This window comes from Parasteatoda tepidariorum, chromosome 5, assembly GCF_982258835.1.
Source record: "Parasteatoda tepidariorum strain Cologne lab strain chromosome 5, Ptep-v5.0, whole genome shotgun sequence".
NCBI lineage: Eukaryota > Metazoa > Arthropoda > Arachnida > Araneae > Theridiidae > Parasteatoda > Parasteatoda tepidariorum.
The window spans coordinates 9,133,363-9,156,588 of NC_141759.1; the positions used below are offsets into that span (position 1 = coordinate 9,133,363).

The 23,226-nt window shown below is 33.0% G+C and overlaps 1 protein-coding gene across 1 annotated transcript in view; it reads right to left on the reverse strand.

Annotated features, from left to right (window-relative positions):
• Positions 1–1,451: 1,451 nt before the first annotated feature.
• The window catches only part of LOC107437384 (uncharacterized), a 44,243-nt gene continuing 22,468 nt past the window's right edge, over positions 1,452–23,226 (reverse strand). The window contains exons 5-11 of the mRNA XM_043053511.3: positions 18,049–18,147; positions 17,039–17,146; positions 14,968–15,072; positions 13,574–13,702; positions 10,457–10,594; positions 9,115–9,208; positions 1,452–1,666 (exon numbers count right to left, since the gene is read on the reverse strand). Coding sequence (XP_042909445.2) covers position 1,666; positions 9,115–9,208; positions 10,457–10,594; positions 13,574–13,702; positions 14,968–15,072; positions 17,039–17,146; positions 18,049–18,147 — 674 coding nt within the window. The 3' untranslated portion in view covers positions 1,452–1,665. The remainder of the gene's footprint in view (positions 1,667–9,114; positions 9,209–10,456; positions 10,595–13,573; positions 13,703–14,967; positions 15,073–17,038; positions 17,147–18,048; positions 18,148–23,226) is intronic.

Consider the following 23,226-nt stretch of genomic DNA (forward strand, 5'->3'; position numbering starts at 1 on the left):
TAGCTAGTTTCAATTTTTATTTTGACCGAAGTAGTGGTGGTGATATAAATAAATAAATCGAACTATTAGTACCCCTCCCACCTATAAATATTAGTTTGGTTACCAGTTTTACCTTGATTGCCGCCAGCGGAAAATGCATAGATGACTCACCTATCTCGAAGAGGTTAATCATCATATTTGAAGAGCTGAGTGGATGAAGCAGGCAAGTGACTTTTTCATGGGCATTTATAAATCTGGGAAAATAACATAAAGTAGTCGCATCATTATTGGTGTGTTTAATGTTACAAAATGGTTTCTGCTTTCACTTTAATTTAGCCATTCTGGAAATATCACTTGCCTGCTTCATCCACTAGCGTGGTTGTCAATAAATAAATCTAAATTCTACACTCATGAAAAAACAAGAAATGAAAATATATTAATGTGAAATTAGTTTGTTCCTCGCACTTTCTGACTAAATTAATTGGTACTAAGGTTTTCAGTGGAATTAAAAATGCTTAATGATGGTAGTAAATTTAAGTTTGTATTTGTGGATAAATTTAATTTAATTATCTTCAGCAATACCATACCTGCCAACTCTTCCGGATTTTCCCGAACATTTTATTTTCATATTTAATGTGGTAGCAATTATCATGTTATTCCAATTAACTTTTTGAATTATAATCATAATTATAAATGAGCTTGACCACCACTACATATAAATAATTACAATAAATATATAAAAGCAGAATAATCATTGCGCAAACGAATTTCAACAGGATCAAAATATAAATGTACTTTTGAGTCAGATTGTTTTTCGTCAATTGCATTACAACCACTCTGAAAGTCCATTCTCGGAAAGAGTGAAAGTTGGCAGGTATGTTAATACTATGAGAAAGATTAAAGTTTTCAAACAGATATATTTTATTTAATAAAATAACGCACAGCAGTGTTACAAATACATTAAATGTTTTCATTTTGTTACCATTTTATTAAAATTTCTAAGACTTGTGGTAACCTTGGGAACCATTATTTTAGATTTACTAAATATTAGAAATATCTATCCTAAATGACGTCAACAGAAATGACACGGGCTACTAAAATTGTAAAAAGTGGTAGATTCATGTATATTTATTTAATCTAATTAATAATTCAAATGAAAATCGAACAGACACTTAAATTACAAATTTTTAGCATTTAAAGCGAAAATATTCTTAGCATTCTCTTAAGAACTGAAAGAAATATGCTAGAAAAAAAATTGTTAATTTTAATGGATCTTTTTAATTAATTAGTCGCCACGTTTTACATTTTCAGTCGCCCGTAGCATCCGTGCGTCAATAGTTGTATACTATAATCCTACCTCCTTCAGTATTCATCATCACGTAACTTATTTGTTTCCTTTTGGCCAATATGAGTTCATTAAACTGTTTGAAATTGTTTGTCACACAAAATAAATAAATTATTAATAAATACACTTTTGTTACTTTCCTTATTGTTTTAATAAATTATTGAATAACGGAAAAGGACAAAGGTTCGTATTCTAAAGATCATTTCAACTACTAGTTCAATAAATAAATATCCATTGTCAAAAAATATCCATTTCTGTAAATTATCTTATCTTCTGTAATCTTATCTTTTCAACCATTGATGCTTGCTGGTAATGAACTGTGATTTCCTCAATACTCTTTATCTGAAAAGTAACGAAAATTAAAAAGAGATCAGCAAAACAAACTTATTAAGCCGTAATATTTAAAAGTTTTATAGCAAAAATGTATTAATATTTGTTTATTTCAGTTTTCGAAGAAACTCGCTCCCCCAAAAGGTGTTCAGCGGAACTCTAGCGTTCCTAGGAAGGTTGACATGGTTTCAAAAAATTAGGACTCTTCCTCAACCAATTTTTATATTTGAAACCTATAAAGCGGCAATATATTTAACAGTTTTATTTGTTTATTTGAGTTTCCATGGAAATTAAATTCCTAAAAGGTGTTCAGCGGAACTCTAGTGTTCCTTGGAAGGTTGACATAGTTTCAAAAAATTAGGACTCTTCTTCAACCAATTTTTATATTTGAAACCTATTAAGCGTTAATATCTAAAAGTTATATTTGAGTTTCCATAGAGACCGAATTCCCAAAAAGTGTTCAGCGGTATCCATGTATTTCTAATCGATAATATATGTTGTCATTATCCATGTATTTCTAATCGATAATGTATGTTGTCATTATCCATGTAGTTTTAATCGATTATGTATGCTGTTAGTAAGATATGACAGTTTTTTTTAATAATCTAATTGAGGTACTAAAGTTTTAATGTTAACCCATTCTACAAAATATTGATGTTTTTATCATCAATATAAGTAATATAATACAACGAAATAATATTTTTCCTAAATAATTCAAGGATATCAAACATTGAAAAGGATAAATGAGCTGAATATGTAGTAAACAATTATGCTTAACCACTAAATTGTTTTCGCTTACAATACCAAGTTCTTTTAAAATTGACAATCAAGGACTTTTTTCCTGTTGCATGAGATTTCTGAAAGTATATTAAATAGTTGGAGGTGCTGATTTCAAATCTGCAATTGGCTTTTCAAGCTACAGTTTTTAAGCAATTCATAATATATTCCTATCCGGGATTTTTTTTTAAAAATTTAGACTAGTGAATACTAGATGTCCCCACTTTTCCGCTACGTAGGTAGTGGTTGGAAAAAGACGATAATAACTTTCAATTTATGATGCTATACGTTAGGATCATATGTTTTTGTCTTAAGGCCTGGTTTCTTAGGACAGGACGCCGTCAGCAGGAAATCAGCGCTAACCTCTGATTGGTCCATTTGTGAGTTTGATAGTATACGTCATCGAACGCTCATCTTGAACTACAATTGCCGTCCAACTCAACTGCAGTTGGATTACAACGTGACGTTAACCACAGAAGCAATGGCGGACAACATCCAACAGCACATTGAAATCAGCCAAGATTTTGATTTTGACATTAAACATAGCTTCTTCATTAAACATAGCACTCTTTATTTAGCTCAGCTATAATGTGTTTTTTCTTGGACAAAGTCATTATTTGTTCTCTAAAACACTGGTCGACAATAACAAAATCAATAAAAATTCAAAATAAATATTTGTTTACATTATTAACGCATGCGCAATGAGAGATAATGCCTGCGTTGAACCGACTGCTCACGCTGAGCTAACAAAAAAGTATTTTTTTGGCGTCCGCTCTACGTCAACTTTCCGCTGACGCCCAGATAAGGCGCTAGTTCTAAGAAACCAGGCCTTGAGCTAACAAACCAGTATTTTGTTGGCGTCAGCGGGACGTTGACGTCCCGCTGACGCCCAGATAAGGCGCTTGTCCTAAGAAACCAGACCTTTAGGTGTTATTTACAAAGGAGCAGACAAGTGTATATGTATGTTGTATATAAACCTATAAGTTCCTTATAAATTTGTGAATTCTGTCAATAAAGAAACTTTTTTTTAACGGCAGGAGTTGAACTTCCTTTTCTTCACCTCAGAAGATGCCAGAATTCTTGCCTGTTGGAGTGGTTTGTTACTCCTCTGAATACATTAAGTTAACAGAATTAAGTTTCGGTCGTGTGGTGGCAACAGACATTTTCTTTTCAGATAACGTAAGTGACGTCATCCGTGCATATGATTATGGAATCTGTATATAAAGCATGCATTGTTGTAAGCATGTGTTCTTGTCGACTTCTTGTCTTGTCTCTTCACTATGTCACGTCACTGTGTTGTTGTTTCCGGTGACGTACCAACATTTTTGTTAAGATATATTTATGTTTAAATATCTTCAGTTGTACGCTGTATCGAGATGGTACTGTATGAAATAAAGAAATGTTTAAATCTTCAAGTTTCTTTATGTGAGTTAACACTTTCACTCAATACTGTGCTACTCCGCTAACGCATCAACAGTTGGTTATGGGCCTTCGAACCCGCAAACCTTTAGTCTAGAATATGGAATAAATAGTCTAATAAGGAGTGAAAAGTGGAAATAAGTCTTCAATTTTCAATATGGCTGAGTCTACTGATAGAACAGTTTTTGTCTTTCCAAAGCTCGGAGATTTTAATTATGGAAGCTGGAAAATTGATATGAAAGTTTTACTAATGGAAAAAGGATGTTGGGACTTTATAACTGGAAAAGAAATGCCACTTGATGATACAGCAGCTGAGAGAGACAAATTGGCCTATCTTCTACGAAAACAACGAGCCTATACGACAATTTACATGGGAATCGAGCGAAAATACCAATCCCTGATTGCTGATACCGAAGACGGGAAGACAGCTTGGGAAACGCTGAAAGTAAACTTTGAACCTACGTCGAGAGCTCGTCTGGCTGGTTTAGTCGATGATTTCTTTAGCACAAGATATTCACCCGACGAAGAAACGATCGGAATATATAGCAAAAGAATGTTGGAGAAGAATAAACAAATTGAGGATGCTGGATTTAAATTGCCTTCAATATTAGTGTGTTTTCAGCTGATAAGATATCTGCCTTCTGAATATGATAATTTGGTACAGATTCTTTACAGAGTAAAAGATGAAGAATTTACGATCGATTCAATTACTAAGCAACTAATTACGGAATCTGGAAGGATTGAACTGAAACAAAAAGACGAAAATAAAATTACGTTTGTGAATGATGCTTATTCAACTAAAGTTCGAAAGGGTGATAATAAAAGACAAGCAGAGAATAAGAAAAACTTCAGTGGAAGCAGTCTGGACCCTGACAAGAAATTCGAAGTAACAAATCCTCGTCGTTCTGTAGTATGCAAGTTCTGTGAAAAATTGGGTCACACTGAGGATAAATGCTACAAGAAAGTGAATGTGCAACGTCGAAAGAAAGCTTTTTTATGTGAAAAAGACCATTCAAGCCTGAATGAAAAACTGGAATCTATGTGTGTGGAATCGTCTACTACTAATCAATTCATAGGAGAATTTTTAGTAGATACTGCAGCAACATCTCACATCTGTAGAGAAAGAGAATGGTTTTCCTGGTATAAAGAGATTACACCGACAGAAGTTCTAGTTGGTGACACAAATAGCTCAACAATTGCCACTGGTGTCGGAGATATTAACTTTACTATATTGGACATTAAAGGTAAGGTGGAAATTACTTTAAAAAATGTTCTATATGTGCCCAACATGAGGCGTAATTTGATTAGTGGAGCAAAAATTGATATTGCTAGTAACTATGTTGAATGGGGCCGCAATAAAATGGTAATTTTTGATAAATTTGATAATTATATGTTCACTGTAAACAGAAAAGATAAATTGTATGTTTTGAATGGATATCCAACAAAATTTAAAGATAAACTTAACGAAAGTATTGATAGTAAGAATATAGCTTTAATTTCAACTTTAAATTTAGATATTGTACACAGACGATTCTGTCATGTGAATATGCCATTAATTCAAAGTATGAGCAAAAATAATGTAGTAAAAGGCATTGAAAACTTAAGTAAAAGTAAAAACGAAAATTGTACTAGTTGTAAAATTGCCAAATCGACTAGGGTATCTTTAAAACGAAATCGTATTTATCATAGAACTACTAAAACTTGTTTAGAAAGAGTGCATTGTGATTTATGGGGACCTTCTCCCGTAAACTCTTTAGGTGGTAACAAATATTTCTTATCTTGTATTGATGATTTTTCTCGTAAAGTTGATGTATATGTTATAAACAGTAAAACCGAAGTTTTCGAATGTTTTAAGAAATATTTAGCTAAGTCTGAAAGGGAAACTAATCTTAAGTTAAAATGTGTTAGAACTGATAACGGGCTAGAGTTTTGCCATAAAGAATTTGAAAAGTTCTTAAGCAATCTCGGAATTAGAGTAGAAAGGACTAATGTATATACTCCAGAAATGAACGGGATAGCAGAAAAGTTTAATAGAAGTGCAATGGACGCGGTAAGAGCAATGTTACATAATAGTGGGTTACAACCCAAATTTTGGGGGGAAGCTTTGTTAGCTTTCGTGCATACCAAAAACAGATGCGAGCATAAACTAACTAATCATTTAAGTCCAATTGAAATATGGTCAGGTTTTAAACCTTCAGTAAGACACTTTAAAATTTTTGGATCACTAGCTTATGTACATATTCCCAAAATTAATCGAAATAAACTTCAACCTAGAGCTAAACTTGAAATTGTTGTAGGATATGCTGTACGAACCAAAGGGTACAGAATTTTTATTCCGAACGATAGGAGAGTAATTGAAACAATTCATGTTAGTATTGATGAAACCAAAAAGGGTGTAGAAACTTTATTTGGGAAAAATAAATCATTTGAATATGTTAAATTCAACCTAAATTTGAGAAACGAGCTAGATAACTTTGATAATGAATCTAGTAATGATAAAGCAGCGTTAGATAAATTAAGTCCTATTGATATCGAAAAGTGGGAAAGGAAAGAATGTCCAAGAACTAAAAGTAAAAGAATAGATGTATTTTATTATCCTCCTTCAAGTAAACTAAGACTTAGATCTTTAAATGATGTTAAAAAGTATTGTGAGAAAAACAAACTCTCTTTTGAACCTGAGAAATTTTCATTTAAAGCTAAAAGTAAACATCCTAATAACGTAACTAAAAGTTCAAGTAGTGAGGAAGATTTAAATTCAAATGAAGATTTCGAATACGAGTGTCATTTTTCTGAATTTCCCAAAACTTTTGAGGATACACAAATTTGCAAAGATAGAGAAAAATGGGATTTTGCTATGAGTGAAGAACTCAAAATGATTGAAAAACGCAAAGTGTGGGAGTTAGTAGATCTTCCTAAAAACACTAAAGTGATAGACACTAAATGGGTTTACACTGTTAAACGTGATGAAAATAATAAACCTAAGAAATATAAAGCTAGACTTGTTGCTTTGGGTTTTAAACAAAGAGCAGGTATTGATTATGGAGAAACATTTTCTCCTGTTGTTAACTTTTCAATTGTTAAATTGTTATTTATTTTATTAGTATCAATGTTAAACTGGTGTCATTATCAAGTCGATGTAAAGTCTGCATATTTGTATGGGAATTTATCGGAACCTGTATATGTTAAACAACCTCCAGGATATATTGTTAAAGGTCATGAAGGTAAAGTTGATTTATTGCATAAATCCTTATACGGACTACATCAAAGTAGTCGATATTGGAACTTTGAACTGGATAGTATATTTAAAGATTTAAAATTTGAGAAATTAAAATGGTTAAATTGTGTTTATAAACGTAAGAATATTATTTTAATTGTGTATGTTGATGATATTGTAATTTTTGGTAAAACACAAATTGATGTTAATAATGCTATTTCACTAATTAAAAGTAAATTAGAATTAACTGAATTAGGTCAGGTAAAATATTTGTTAGGTGTAAATTTTGATATGAACAATGGTGCTTTATTAATGCATCAAAATACGTATATTGAGAAATTAAGGATAAAATTTAAAGAACTTCCAAAGTCTAATGTTAGTCTTCCGATAAAACTCGGATGTAAACTTCCGGAAAAAATAAATGAAAGTGATATTGTTGAAAACGACTTAATGAAACGATTTCAATATCGAACTTTAATCGGCTGTTTAACCTTTTTAGCTGATCGTACGAGACCTGATATTAGTTTTTCAGTAAATTTGATGTCTCAATTTTCAAATGGTTATACGTTCGAACATTGGAAAATCGTGGTTGATTTAATGAATTATGTATTTAACACGAAGGATTACAAAATTAATTTAAGTAAAGCTAATAATTTAAATTTAATTTGTTTTTCTGATGCTAATTTGGGCTGTAGTTTAAGTAATCGCCATTCAACTAGTGGATATTTAATAAAATTTGGAGATGTAGTTTTTAGTTGGCGTTCAAGTAAACAAAAATGTATTGCCCTTAGCTCAATGGAATCTGAATTTGTTGCCTTATGTGAAAGTATGAAAGAAACAGTTTGGTTTTCTAGAGTAATTAATGAACTTAGTATTCTGCCTGACAAAATTGTACCAAAAGTTTTTTCTGATAATCAGGCTGCTATACATTTCTCTAGAAATAATTGTGAAAACTTTAAGACCAAACATATAGATATTCGATATAAATTTATTCGACAATTTATTGAAGAAAATCTAGTAGAATTAGCTTTTATTCATTCTAAGAATAACTTAGCAGATTTCCTAACAAAACCATTAATGGGTAATAAATTTAAAGAAGTTGTGAATAATATATTTTTCTCTGATATAGATCACACGACCGTGGGGCCGTATGTTGGAGTGGTTTGTTACTCCTCTGAATACATTAAGTTAACAGAATTAAGTTTCGGTCGTGTGGTGGCAACAGACATTTTCTTTTCAGATAACGTAAGTGACGTCATCCGTGCATATGATTATGGAATCTGTATATAAAGCATGCATTGTTGTAAGCATGTGTTCTTGTCGACTTCTTGTCTTGTCTCTTCACTATGTCACGTCACTGTGTTGTTGTTTCCGGTGACGTACCAGCATTTTTGTTAAGATATATTTATGTTTAAATATCTTCAGTTGTACGCTGTATCGAGATGGTACTGTATGAAATAAAGAAATGTTTAAATCTTCAAGTTTCTTTATGTGAGTTAACACTTTCACTCAATACTGTGCTACTCCGCTAACGCATCAACATTGCCCATTTAGCGCAACCTTTTTGGTAACCTTTGAACCTAAGTCCCGGAGGCGAGCAACGTCATACTGCCACAAATGGTGGTGATCCCCATTTATACATCAGAGGACAGCAGACAGAGAGGAACATCCATGGTTTGAGCTGGATTCAAACTCGCAACCATTTGTTTCGCAGTCAGGCACGCTGACCGCTCGACAACCTGGCCGGCACAATAAATAAACTAAAAATATCATTTTGATTAAACATCTGCAGCTTTCGGAACAAAACTAATTTCATCTTTGAAATTCCCACGCTCAAATTCGGTAAGATCAAGTACCTAATGCAAGTTCATACCCAATGCAAGGCATGTACATGTATTAGGTACCTAATGCAAGTACCTAATTAAGTATATAGATGCAGCAAATTGTTTTCTCTTAGTTTTATTGTTATTGCATGAGGTTAAAAAAAAATGCAATATGCTGAAATGGCTGGAAATCTTGAGGAATACATTATGTTAGTTCGTATACTTACCAAGACTTCCTGTATATCATGATTACTAGACCAATAATAATTGCAAGAAAAATTCCTATTAAAATTCCGAATCCAGTTTTCCATGAAGATTTATCTGAAAAAGAAGTAAACACGGACATGAAAAAAACTTTTAAGCACACAGCGAAGCAATATGCAGATTGTTAACTATTTTTAGGAATTTATGTATATATGAAAAAGAGGGATATCTGTAAGTTTCTTTATCTTAAGATATTCAGTCCGCAAAGCTGCTAATATTGGGGCAATTTTGCTCATTTGAGTTTAGTTTTGTTATAAGAAGTTTCAGTCTTGTTTATTGTTCAGTCTTTCTTTAGAAAGTATTTATTTCGGAAGTAAATTACTGAATTATATTAGAAAAGGAGCATAATAATGTTTAAAATTGGGTCATAGTAATTAAAATCGTATAAAATGAGCATCCTGGGGAAAAACATATATATTATCAAGCTTTGACAAATTATTATCGAGGGTTATGGGAGAAAGAGATGGATTAAATAAACCAATAAACCAGTTTATTTTTGAAAGGGAGCTAAATTACTATTTCCAACTAAACAGTCTCAGTGTAACAATGCAACTAACAGTGTAACAATGTGGACTCTAAGTTGGACCAAGCTGTAAACTCAACTTAACTTACTGTTTTAAACACTATTGTCACGAAAAATCTTATTTTCATACGGTTCAAACTGCACAGAGTGGATTGAGTGTGGATGATTGAATGCATGTAAACAATAACAAGCCTCCTAAAACTGAAGGAAATTCAGAAAACTTCCCGTGTATCCCACTGCTTATGTTATGCTTACAAGGCGATATTATAACATGCTTTATATTCTTAGAAGTTTCATTATAGTGTTTAAATTTACATGTAATTTTACCATTCCTAAGAGATATCTGTAATTTATAAATTCAACAGGTCATGTGCGTGAAACAAATTTCAGAAAGTTAAAATCACAACAAAAATATAGCGTAAGGTTTGAGTGTTATCCCTTAATTGACTATATTTGTGCTCGTGTTTGGCTGAATGTGTCCGTTTTTCGGTATATTTGTGTCCGTATATCGCCGTTTCTTATTTTCTGGATAGCATCATAGCAGGCCGTGGAGTCTTCTGAATTCGTTTGTTATGTGTCGCGTTGAAATTTAAAAAGCGTGTTGCATTGTAAACTCTACAAGTTTCATATTATTGTATAGCGCACTTTTTCAAGCTTAAGCGTGAAAATCAATCGGAAGTGGTAACCCGGAAGTCTCACGATTATACATTTTAACCCCTTGAACCCTCTGTACTTAGGTTTCACATGGTCAACCATCAATTGTGAAAATAAGAATGTCTTACTTTCGCAGATTGGACTTGCAGCCATCCCATCACGAGTAGCGAAACCAGACTTGCAGACACACCTGAAACTTCCAACGGTATTGAAGCACTCAGTTTCAGAACCAGCGCAAGAGTTCGCATTTTGGCATTCGTCAATATCTACAAAATAAACAAGTATAATAAATAAAGTAAATAAAAAATTAACAAAAAGTAAAAAAAAATTGTTAATTTTGATTACAATTTAGTTTTTCCGATTAGTATTTTTGATTTAGCATTCCGTTAACCTTTTTACCCCTGAAGCCTGAACTGTTTTAACATTTGTAAAATATTACGAGGAGACAAATCTATTATAGCTCCCCGTAAGCAATCGATACAACTTAAGGTCAAATAAAAAGAAACCAAAAATAAGTTTCTCTACCGGTTGCCTGGAATTTTTCCCCCTTCCTCTAACGGTAGGTACTGAACTTTTCGTTCTTCACTTCGGAAGATGCCGGAAGTGTTGCTCATTTAACGTTACCCAGTGCGCTCCTGTGAACCTAAGTCGTGGAGGCGAGCAACATTACCCGCGCCACACCGCCACAAATACCCGTTCATCGGGTGGGCCACATTCACAAACAACAGAGGACAACACATAGAGAGAAACATCCATGGCCATAGAGGGATTCGAACACGCAGCCATTGGCTTCACAGTCAGGCAAGTTAACCGCGTGTAGATATTGTTTTACATACTTGAATAATGTTACACTTAAATAATAAAAGATATTTCATTGTTTAAAGCGTTAAAGTTTTTTTCTCTCTTTTTTTAAACTTGTTTCAATGTTTATTTTTAACAAACTTTCTCACTCGTTTCTTTCAACATCTATTTTTAATCAGTTATTTTTGAGTCAATTTTTTTAAACATTTTAGACTATAATTATGATTAGCATGTCATAATGTCTTCAAAGAAGAAGCTATTTTGAGATTTTTTAAAAATATTTTTATAGTTATTGGTTTATTACATGTGTAGCAAAATCATAAGACCACCGTGGATTTTGTGACTTTTATTTTAAGTAATATACATTTTCCAAAATTAAATTAAGTTTATAAAAATGAATGAAAAAAAAAACCCTGCACGCAATTTTAAGTGATATATTTAAATATTATTATCTTGTTAACAATTTTAAATTTTTGCCCTGAAATATCTGTTACACTAATTATAAGACCGGCAGTTAAAGTGAACTTATTTACAAAAATAAAAAGGCGTTGATCCACCCATTTTCTAATCCGCCAACATAAGTATAATATAAACTTCATTGAAAAGTATGAGAAATTGCAAATCCTAAATAATTCTATATTTATAAAATGATTCTCTTAGTATTTTTTGAGAAAGATCCAAAAATGTGTTAGTAGAAATGTTCCCATTATTTTGTCCAACCCCTCCATATAGAAATCTTAAACAATATAGCATTATAAAAGAACTCCAAAAGTCTAATGAGAAAATATGGCAATCTCGCCCCGCCCCCCCCCACGGGTTATTTATTCAATGGAAACTCACCAGAAGGTTATTTATTCAATGAAAAAATGTACATTCTATATTTTTAAGAATAATTGGGGATCAATATCTAATTTAGATTATTTTAAGACTCCTAAATTGTGTCATTAAACAAAAAGAAAACTAAAGTAATGAGAATAAATCAAAAGAAAAATGACAAAATTAAAATCGAAAATCACGAAATAGATGACATAGAGTCATTTAGCTATTTAGGTTCTATTGTAGATAAAAAAGGTGGAAGTAGTGAAGATATTAGACAGAGAATAATCAAGCAAGAACATGTTTTAAGGGATTACATAGATTTTGGAGAGAGTCAAATATTGAAATAAAGACAAAAATAGTTGTTTACAAAGCTATTGTTAGAGCAGTACTATTATATGGCTCAGAAACCTGGAAACAGACTAAGATCGAAATTCAAAAATTAGAAACCTTTCAAAACAAATGTTGAAGATTTATTTTTAAAATTTTCTGGCCTTACAAAGTATCAAATCAAAATCTATTAAAGAAAGCTAAAATAAAAACAATAGAAGATGAAATTAACAAACGAAGATGGAGCTGGCTCGGACATATCCTTAGAATGCCCAAAGAAAAAATTACATCTGTTGCTCTTACATGGGCCCCTGATGGTAAGAGAACAAGAGGAAGACCCAGACTTACCATCCAGCTCATGTTTTTGGGCGAATTAAAAGAATGTGGAATATCTGGCTGGGAGGAAGCAAGATCTATTGCTAGAGACAGGAGGCGATGGAGGGATATGCTAGAGGCCTTAAGTGCCCAAAGGCACGTAGAGGATAAGTAAGTAAGTAAATTGTGTCATTTAAGCTTATAAACTTTCAAGAAAGCCTGTTGTTTATTTATTTTTTATTTTATTTATCAAATACGTAATAAAAGAAATATTTTTCAGCAATTTATTTGTTACCACTTTTTAATTACATCGCATAAAATTGTCTTTTTGTTAACATTCTGTTTATTTGCCGCTAAATATGAAAATGTTTTGCTTGTGCTTAAATTTTTGGGACGGAGTGTTATACTTCTCAAAGCACAGTAATTTGTCATTACTACTCGAATTACAGAAGATGATATCTGGGCTAAGTGAATGTTCGCTCGGGCCACTCCATTATCGTAGAGGAAGCGAGGGTAGTTAGCGCTGAATTTTGTTTTTGAATTTAAAGGATGGTGCTGCGCAGATAGTAAAAGTGCTAATTAAGAAAAAATAATTTAAAATACCACTACATGTTTTTAAAATCTCTTAGAGAATTAAAATCACATTACAATATTTATGAAATATACACAATCAACCACAATCACATATCGAAATGCGTCATGTTTTTATGTGACTTTTAATAATTTTCCTTTGACTTATTTCCTTTCCTGCCTGCAGCACCATCTGTCGGAATTTTTAAAAATAAAACTGAAAATCCAGGAAGAAAAATTAATACCTCGTTATGTATTGATTTATTTTTTTTAAGCTAAGCTCATCTAACAGTTATAAATTTTAGGAAACCGTCCTCTTAATTTAGGACACTTGCAGTTGTACCGCATGTTTTGGCTCTAACACTGTTGATAATCATTGTTCCAGTTTGGAACTTTTAAAGGAAACATCTTACCATCACATTCTCCTTCCTTATCTTCTGAAGGTTGGAAACCATCTGCGCATGAGCAGCTGTAGCTTCCAATTAGATTCTTGCACTTTTTATTTTTTGGGCACGCATTTGGATTATCGCATTCGTTGATATCTGAAATAAAATAATATTCTTCATTCTTCTCATTTGATGCATAACTGGCACTTTGCTCACATTTTGCTCATATTTGTCGATAAAAGCTATTAATATGTATAAATAAATTATACATAAATTATTTTTAGTTTTAAAAAGTCGCTAAATGTAGCGATGAAAAGCGTTGTATGATAAAAATCGTGTGAACAGGCTTTCGTGCACTTGATAATCCTTAAAGGTTAGCTTAGCTGCATGAATAGATCTTTAAGTACGATAGTTTAAATCTTCAGTCTCAGTCAGAAGTAAACAGTTTTAGCAGCTGTATAAAAAAAGTGTTTCACGTAAGTTCATGATTTAATAATATCATGGTTTGAGGATACGTGAAAGTGAAGATAAACGGCTACAGAATTATAAATTCACAAAATATGAACTATATTATGAAATAAACTTAGGAAACTTAGAAAAGTAAAACTTAAATAGGAATGATTTAATAAAACATAGAAACTAAGTCAAGTTTCAATATTATATTGCCGTTTATCTTTCCAAGCTTTGTCGCAGCGATTATAAGTAAAAATGGAAGCATGTTAATTTTTAAACAAACGCATTATTTTATTATTTTTGAATATTTTAAGTTTAAAAATTTTACTAATTCTTTATCTAATTATTCTTTTATTGTAATTTTCGTTAAACTTGTATATATGTCTTTATTCTGCTAAATAAATTGTGAACCTATGCACTCAAAAGGTGACACCTATAAAGCAGTGTTTCCCAAACTTATGACTTTTGTGTACCCTTTCTAAATTTCTCGTAACGCTGCGTTCCAGTAACAAAAAAATAAATGTATTTTTTACTATAACAAAATTGCACAAAAGTTAAAAATCACAACTGGCTGTTGACACCACTAATTATTAGCTGTTAACTCTGCAAAAAATAGCCAATAGAAAAATAAGTAATCGTAAATTTTCGTGGCTAGCTTTGTTTTTAAATAAAATTTTTAGAAATTTTCGTTTGTTGCAAGATATTTCGCATAAGAACGCGTACCCTCACTGAACTGTTCCCGTACCCCTGGGTGTACGCGTACCACACTTTAAGAAACACTGCTATAAAAGTAAGTGCCGCTCTAAATATCGAAACATCTTAACGTTTAGTAAAAACAAGTTTGCACAGTCTTCAGAATATTTATAAAGTAGCTCTAATATTTTTATTCATATCATTATTTCATTCATAGATATTATACATATTTAGTTAGATTAAAGATTTAAGTGTAAAAACGTTCAAATATTTACCTGTGCATAATCCATTCATGTAAGTAAATCCTTCTTGGCATGAACAAATCTTTTCGTTGTCCTTCAGAGTGCAATTACTGTTTTCTCCACAATAACAATTTGAAACTAAAAAAAATAAGTAAAAAAAACTATTTATTTCTCTCTATTTAAAAAAAATAGTAAGAGTCACTGCCGCTGTATAGGGTATACAACCATACGTTGTTTTGCTGTATAGAAACTTTGAGTGGCACAAGAAACTTAGAAACTTTACAATGGTAGAGAATTAAACTTAGAAACTTCGGGTAGACTTAGAAACTTGAAATTACAAGACTGAGTAGTAAAATGTACAAAGAGTAGAATCGAATAAAAAAATTACCATTCAAGAGTTAGTTAGAAAATTATTACCTATTAAACGCATAATTAAGAAGAAAATACGCACGAAACCCACTCAAAGTTTTCAAAAATGCAGCGATATGCTGAAAGGGTCAGTTTTACTCATAAATTTAGCTCGAGTTTTTTTTCTAGCATTTAATTTCTTCAAAATTTATAACAATTTTAAGCAATGCAATTTGTATACATATTTCTTTTAGATTCTTAAAACAAAAATTGCAAGTATTGGAGTCCTTCTCAGACGAGCGGTCTCACCACGCGTGGAGATATGATCTGGGAAACATGACTTTTGGGAACTTTCTGTGTTCATCAGACTGTGTGGTGGCTGTTATGGTCCTTAAATATGCTTACCTGCCAACTTTTACGCATTTAGCGTAAAATTCTGTTTCTGTATTTAAAGTGGTAGTAAATGTATGCTATTCTTACTTTTATAAACTTAATTTTTAATGATTTTGACCACCACTATTCTTAAAAAAAATTAAGCATATATATATGCATTAATATGTGACATTATCATGGTAATTTGCTTAAGCTTTTTTAAAATAAACGTATTTTTCTGCCTAAAATTGTAATTCAGTTTCCATTCTACTAATACTGGGAAAAATCAACCTCGAAAGGATTAAAAGTTGGCAGGTGAAATTATGGTAGTTAATGAAAATTTAAATTTAAGAATTTTAATATTCAGAGTGGTAGATAACTTATGATGATGGAAAAGCGTCCCCGTGAATTGATTATAAAAGTCTGGTTAATGAAAAAAAAATGAAAACATTAGTGTATAAATTTTTTTTATGCTTTAGTTGTTTTACTTTTAAAATGTATTAAGCAATCAAAATCTGAATAAATATTGTAAAACTATGCTTTGTATCTTTGTAGGAGGAATGAGCTTCAAATGATAGTGAAACGGGAGAGGTGGATCAAAATAGATAGGGCACCACTGAGCTATATCATCAAATGAGGAAGATGAAACTGGAGGCAAATAATGAAGAAGAAAAGAATGGGGTGAGATAATCACTATGTTGTTGTTGTTGTAGTTCATTTACGTCGCACTAGAGCTGCACAATGGGCTATTGGCAACTATCTGGGCAACATCCCTGAGGATGATCCGAAGACATGCCATCACAATTTTGATCCTCTACAGAGGGGATGGGACCCCCGCTTCGGTAGCCCGACGACCTGAGCGCGAAGTCAAGCATTTTACGGTAGAACAGTTTAACGAGGACCCATACCGCACACCCTAGGTCCCTACGCAGACTGATCCAAGTGGTCACCCACCCGCACCCTGACCACCACAAGTGATGCTTGACTTCGGTGATTTGCTGGGAACCGTGTCTTAACGATCAGTCCACTACGGGACAAGCCAAAATTGTGAACACAAGCTTGCAAATGTACGTAATTCCAATAAACCAATAAATAAATGTATTTAGTTGTCTCTAAGTATTGTATGATACATGTGAAAACAATTAGAATTGTCTTCTACTGGTTGAGTCCGTGCTTTTTAATCGTTAAAAGGACCTAGAGTGCAAAGGACTAAATTTACTGACGGCTGCCTTCCTACAATGCAGATTAACTTCAATTGTTAAACAATGCTCTTAAAATGGCTTGCTCTTCTCCCGAATAGTGTGGGAACCATATTATTTAACGACCACTTTAAGAATAATTGATGTAAGTGATATATATTTGAAAATCTATTTCCAGTCCTTACTCTCTTTGCAAACTCCGTCGAACTCCATGAAACCAGGATTACAATCACAACGTATCTGTGTATGACTCCAGTCCCAGACGCATTTACCATTTTCTCCGCAACTACACCCTGAAAAGAATAAAAAAGTTTGTAAAAAATATCTCTCAACAACGATGAAAAAGAACGGTTCTGAAATACATTCATTCACTTTAATTTGTTTTCTGGAAAATAGAAAAAAAATTGTGATTTGCTATGTTTTCTTAAGAAAAGAAAAATATCGATTATGAATTTTAAAAATATTTTAATTATTAATTGAAAAAAAAAACAACAACTGGAAACAAATATATATTTATAATTTTATGACCGTTGTTGAACAATCTGCCTAATTTTGGGCTTACTACTGATGTTCAACTCCGTAGCCTTGCAATTTTGAACCCAATCTAGAAGACAAGGTAACTCCTGGCTCAAGTAATGCGAGAAATTTGCCTTCATGCAGGCATTTTTCAAGGAACAAACTCGCATTTTTGTTACATGGAGAAGAGAACCACGAAAACCACCCATGGCACAATAATATTATTTACCAAGAAAAAGACCAGACCCACTTGAATAAGAGTCAGGGGCTGGCTCAACCTGGGCAGTCATGCCATTGTAGAGGAAGTAGTCTACCATCGCGCATTGGAGACTATTGAAAAATAGGGGAATTAGTGATTTTATTTCTTTTAAAATTAATTTTGTAAATATTACATAAAGTACTTATTGGTTTACTTAAGCTGACCTATGCAAAGATCAAGACAAAACTATTCACCCCACACCTCTATTCGAAGTAACTTTCCCTCGTAACCGTGGTAACCGCCACGAAGGGAGACTGATGTCTGGAGGAGTTCTCCTGAAAGCCGCACAGTACCTTGATTTTACAAAATAAATATTATTATGAAACATGCGTGGTGCACTTTTTTCTTTTTTTTGAAAAAGAAACCATCCTATTAAAAGGACGCTAAGCACAAATTGGTTAAATATTGAAATATACTTACGGTAACAATCTCCTTTATCCTGAACATAACCTTTAAGACATATACAGATTTTGTTATTATTTACAAATTTGCACCCCCATCCATAGTAGCATTTACACTCTAAAAGAAATAAAATTCAGCAAGTTGTATAACCAGAAAAGTTATAAACAAATTTTAAAAAAAAGTAGCAAGCAATAAAAAAAACTAGTAATTTTTTATTTTGTTTACCTGAGTTTAATATTAAAAAATAATTCCAGCAAACAGTTAATTAGAGCTGGACACTCTGGGCGGAGAACGATCTTTTTGCCTTTTCATCTTGATTTGTGTATTCTTGATGTTAAAATTGAGGTAGTAGATAGATTTGAATTTGGTTGAAGAAAGTTCATTGGCTATTTAGGAAATAGAAGAATAGATTGAACATTAAAGAATAAAAAAAGAAGATAGTTTTTGTCAGAAAAAACAGTAGCTAGAGGTAGGTAAGCAGTGGATAAATCGACATAAATCAAACATTGAAGAATACAAAATGTAGATTGTTTTTGTCAGAAAAAAACAGTAGATAGAACTAAGTGGGCAGTGGATAAATCGGCAAAAATCAAACATTGAAGAATACAAAATGTAGATTGTTTTTGTCAGAAAAAAACAGTAGATAGAACTTGTTGGGCAGTGGATAAATCGGCATAAATCAAACATTGAAGAATACAAAATGTAGATTGCTTTAGTCAGAAAAAAAAAACAGTAGATAGAACTAGGTGGGCAGTGGATAAATCAGCATAAATCTAATATTGAAGAATACAAAATGTAGATTGTTTTTGTCAGAAAAAAACAGTAGATAGAACTAGGTTGGCAGTGGATAAATCGGCATAAATCAAACATTGAAGAATGCAAAATGTAGATTGCTTTTGTCAGAATAAAATGCAGTTTGAGCTTGTGAGCAGTGGATAAATCGCAGAGATGCCAACTGCTCCGGACACGCCAAAATATTTTAAAAAAAGAAAACGATAATTTACCACAAACTAAAATTTGCAAATATTTGACTAATTTTGCTTACTTTTTTAAAGGTTTAGCAAGACTTGACTGTAACCAAATGGCTGGGAATGGGTTAAATCTCGGTGTACTAACCGATTCGTCGAATCTGTATTGACATATGCTAAGGAGTCATATGTTTCAAAAGTTCTGAAGTAAATTAGATTAAAATTTGGATCCTCAGTGGAGTAGAGCATGAGTTGAATTCGGATGATCATCATTCAGATGGGGAGATCCTATTGAGTATGGTTTGTAGTAGATCGAGCACTTCTTCATTTTTCAGGAGCTCTTGTAATTCCTTCATGATCGTTACTAAACGACAAGTTGAAGAGGCAGATGAAGTTGCTTTGGGCTCTGATCTTTTTCTACTGTAGGGGACCTCGCACCCAGTGAAGTTTGAGGTGTGGTTCTTATAGTTACAGCATTTGGCTGGAGAGTCTCTTCTTCCGCATTGGTATGAGCAGTGCTTTTCTGCACATTTCATGCATCTGGGGTTATTGGAACAGGTACGCTGAGTATGTCCGAAGCCCTGACATCGGAAGCACTATAACGGCTGCCACGAAAACTTTCGGTGTTGATAGGAATCTGCTTTATACTCTTTGTAGAGTAGATCTTTTTCTGATTAGCTAATGGCGTGATGATGAGGAAAAGAAGAGGCGAATTCTATAACCCTTCGAATTATTGAATTTATTAAACCAAGAATAACAATTAATAAACTACCACTCGAAAATATAGATTCACTGTCTGGAGCAAGTTGGCATCTCTGAAATCGGAATAAATCAAACATTGAAGAATACAATTGAAAATTGTGTTTGTGAGAAAAAATAGCAGTTAGAGCTTGGTGAGCAGTGAATAAATCAGAATAAATTGAACATTGAAGAATACAAATTAAAAAAGTTTCAGCGAAAATAAAAATTTACAATATTTTGGTGAGTTCATCACATTCCGACCAGATGCCATTTTTTATACTTCTTGGTTAAGGTTTATTAACGAAATAACAATATAACACTTGATTTTACAGTTGTAAATATGAGTTTTTTAACTATGCAAACAATTCGACTTTCTATTCAAATATTTAGTTAAATTATTTGGATCTACTGTGTGTGGAAAGTATGTAAATCAACTTTGATAAACAAAATGAAAAAAGAAACATTTAGTTATCACTTGAGAAAAAAATAAAATCTGTTATAAAAATTTGAAAGTTTCAGGAACTCGCTACCTTAATGCTCGACTACACTCGTTCAAACCTGAAAGCATATACACCAAAAACGAGAACGAAGGCCGTTTTTACGAGAAACATTAAATTTCTTTATCTACGGAGTTTTTTTTTACAATTTTAGCATATATATATATACTAGCTGACCTGAGAAACGTTGTTTTGCCATATGAATTATTTCTAGAGTATGGAAATATATCTTTTTTATTGTAAGTGTGTGCGTATGTGGTATATGAGTGGAAGAGGCATGGAGCGCTGCTAACGATGACGGAATGTGAAAATAACAACACATCAAATAATAGTTTTTTTAAATTTATTGTAAATTTTTTTATAAATTATATATGCAACGAATTCTGAAAATATTAGTCAACAATATTAATCTCTCAGTGCAATGGAGTGAACAATATTTTTTGTCATTCCATCTTTAGCTAACACAAATAAACTGGATGGTTTGCCCACTCGAGAGCATACAACGTATAATTGTCCGAGGGAAAAACATGGTGTGCTCAAATCTAAGATTCAAACAGATATTGTTTGGACTTGTCATTGCAAATGCCAATTTAATGGGGAATTGAATGCATTTAAATTGAATTGGCACATCTGTGGATATAATAGGGATTCGTGGAAGTAATATACTTTCCCCCCGGAATTTGTCATTTAAAATAATGACTTCGATAACGTTGTTCATTAATTTTTCACGACTAATCGCGTGCCGTTGCCCAGACTTGGTGGGTTCAAGCTACGAAGCAAAATAACCGGAGATCCAACTTTGAGTACTAAATTATGCGGTGGTATGACTGGTAAATCCGATGAGTTTAAAAACTCTGTTGGAAAATTTGCAGCTTCAATGGGATCGCAAACTGCATCAACGGATTTATATGTCACCAAGATACCTGGCAATAGCTGTTGTATCTTCAGATTCAATTCGTTGACGTCCACATTTTTTGCTGCTAACATCGCCCTTTCTGCCAGCCACTCATGATGAATGTATTGCGTGTGTACATCGGGAAATATTAAGTTAATGAGAGCATTTTTATATCTTTTAATGTCCTGTTCAACGCCTCAAGCGAATGTTTGTGTACCATAGTGCATTCATCCCAGATGATAATTTGACAGTGTTTCAACACTGTGGTCATAGACGACTGCTTTTTTATGTTGCACACTGCATCTGGGTTGTTTTGAATATTTAGTGGCAGCTTAAATAATGAATGAGTTGTTATGCCTCCATCCAATAAAGTTGCCGCAATGCCAGATGATGCTACGGCCAACGCAATGCCATTATTTGATCGTGTTTCAACGAGAATTAGCGAAATAATAAATGTTTTGCCAGTTCCACCTGGTGCATCCAAAAAAAAAATTTCACCTTGTCCTGCCGAAACTGCGAGCATAATGCTGTCATAAATGTTCCTTTGTTCCTCATTCATTAGTGGAACATTGCGAGTAACAATCACTGCCATTTCTATCGTATTGTATTGAAGTTCACGGTTCATGTCAGTGTTTAATAAATCAGATGCACTTCCATTTGGCGAAGGCATACCGAAATGACTGAGTGGCAAGTTGGCAATAATAGTGCAAAGATCCTCAATAGCAATCAGTGCTTCATTGTGCATAGCATCGCTGAATGCTATGGTTAGATCGTTGCAACGTGTGCAATGTTGATACCGTATATCATCAGTCAGCGAATCTTTGTGATTATCCCATTACGTTTTTATACGGGCCGGAAAACATGTAGTTAATACTATAGCAATAGTAGACGAATTTTCTTTGCAGTTCAGTTCAATGCTGCTTCAGCAAGCACACATTCCCAATGGTTGTCGTCCTCCAGCAAACCGAGTGCAAGGCGTGCATCTTTATTCGTTGGATGCTGATGTCCATCGACTTTACGTATATCTTGAAATGACAATGAGCCGGTGACATTAACCAACAGCAGTCGAAAATAAAAGCACTCAGTTTGCCTTGGATTGACTGTAAATACTCTCCACAAGGCGTTTGATTTGAGTAAGCTGGGACATGCATCAACCGGTGTGCCTTGCTTGCGGGGTGTCCATTTTTTTTTGTTTGAACCCATGTAAAATGGTGTGGTACTTCTGAGTAGAGTAATGTCCGTGCAAAGGCACCAAAAGCATCCGCACATTACACAATTCACAAAAATTCTGCGAGTGTAGTTTTTGGCGGATTTATAGCTTGGTCAATCGCTGTCTCGTTCGTGAAATATACGCTCCGACCATTTTCAAGATGGACGGCTAAATGACTAAAGGTTGGATTCCCGTTCATGAATTGGGAATCCAAAGATACGCCAAACAGCTTCATTGGAGCTGATGTACCGGCTAATTTGGTACAGCGTTACTTCATCGTTGTTATTCACTGGAAGAGCAGTCACATTGGTATTTTCAACTCGAAATACTGTCATATCATTGCCTTTATTCACATACTTGCAAATATATCTGATGGTCTTCTTTTAAGGGCGAGCATAAGTATTAGAGTTTAATATGACTTGTTGCAACGTGCTTGAATATTGTTTTTTAATTGTTATGTTTCTATGTATAGCTTGGATCCGAATACGATGAAATAAAGATATATTCAAACTATACGTTAAATCTGTCCAAAAAATTAAAAAAAAATTAGTTATAAACGTATTCTCAGACCTACTGAATATACATATAAAATTTCATCAAAATCGGTAAAGCCGTTTAGGAGGAGTTTAACCACTTAAACTGTGACAAGAGATTTTTATATATATAGATATAAACTTGCTTCCTTCCTAAAATTTTATATAGTTTACATTTATTTAAAAACTTGACAATGGAATCTCTCCAACCTTTTCTTTAATCATATCATCTTATTGTACCAATTTATGCCTAACCAATTTATGATAAAATAGCTTCGCTGAATCAGCTAGTGGCGCTTCGCACCAAATGCTGAGGTACCACACATTTCCAGCGTTCCTTCCAGAGAAAAAA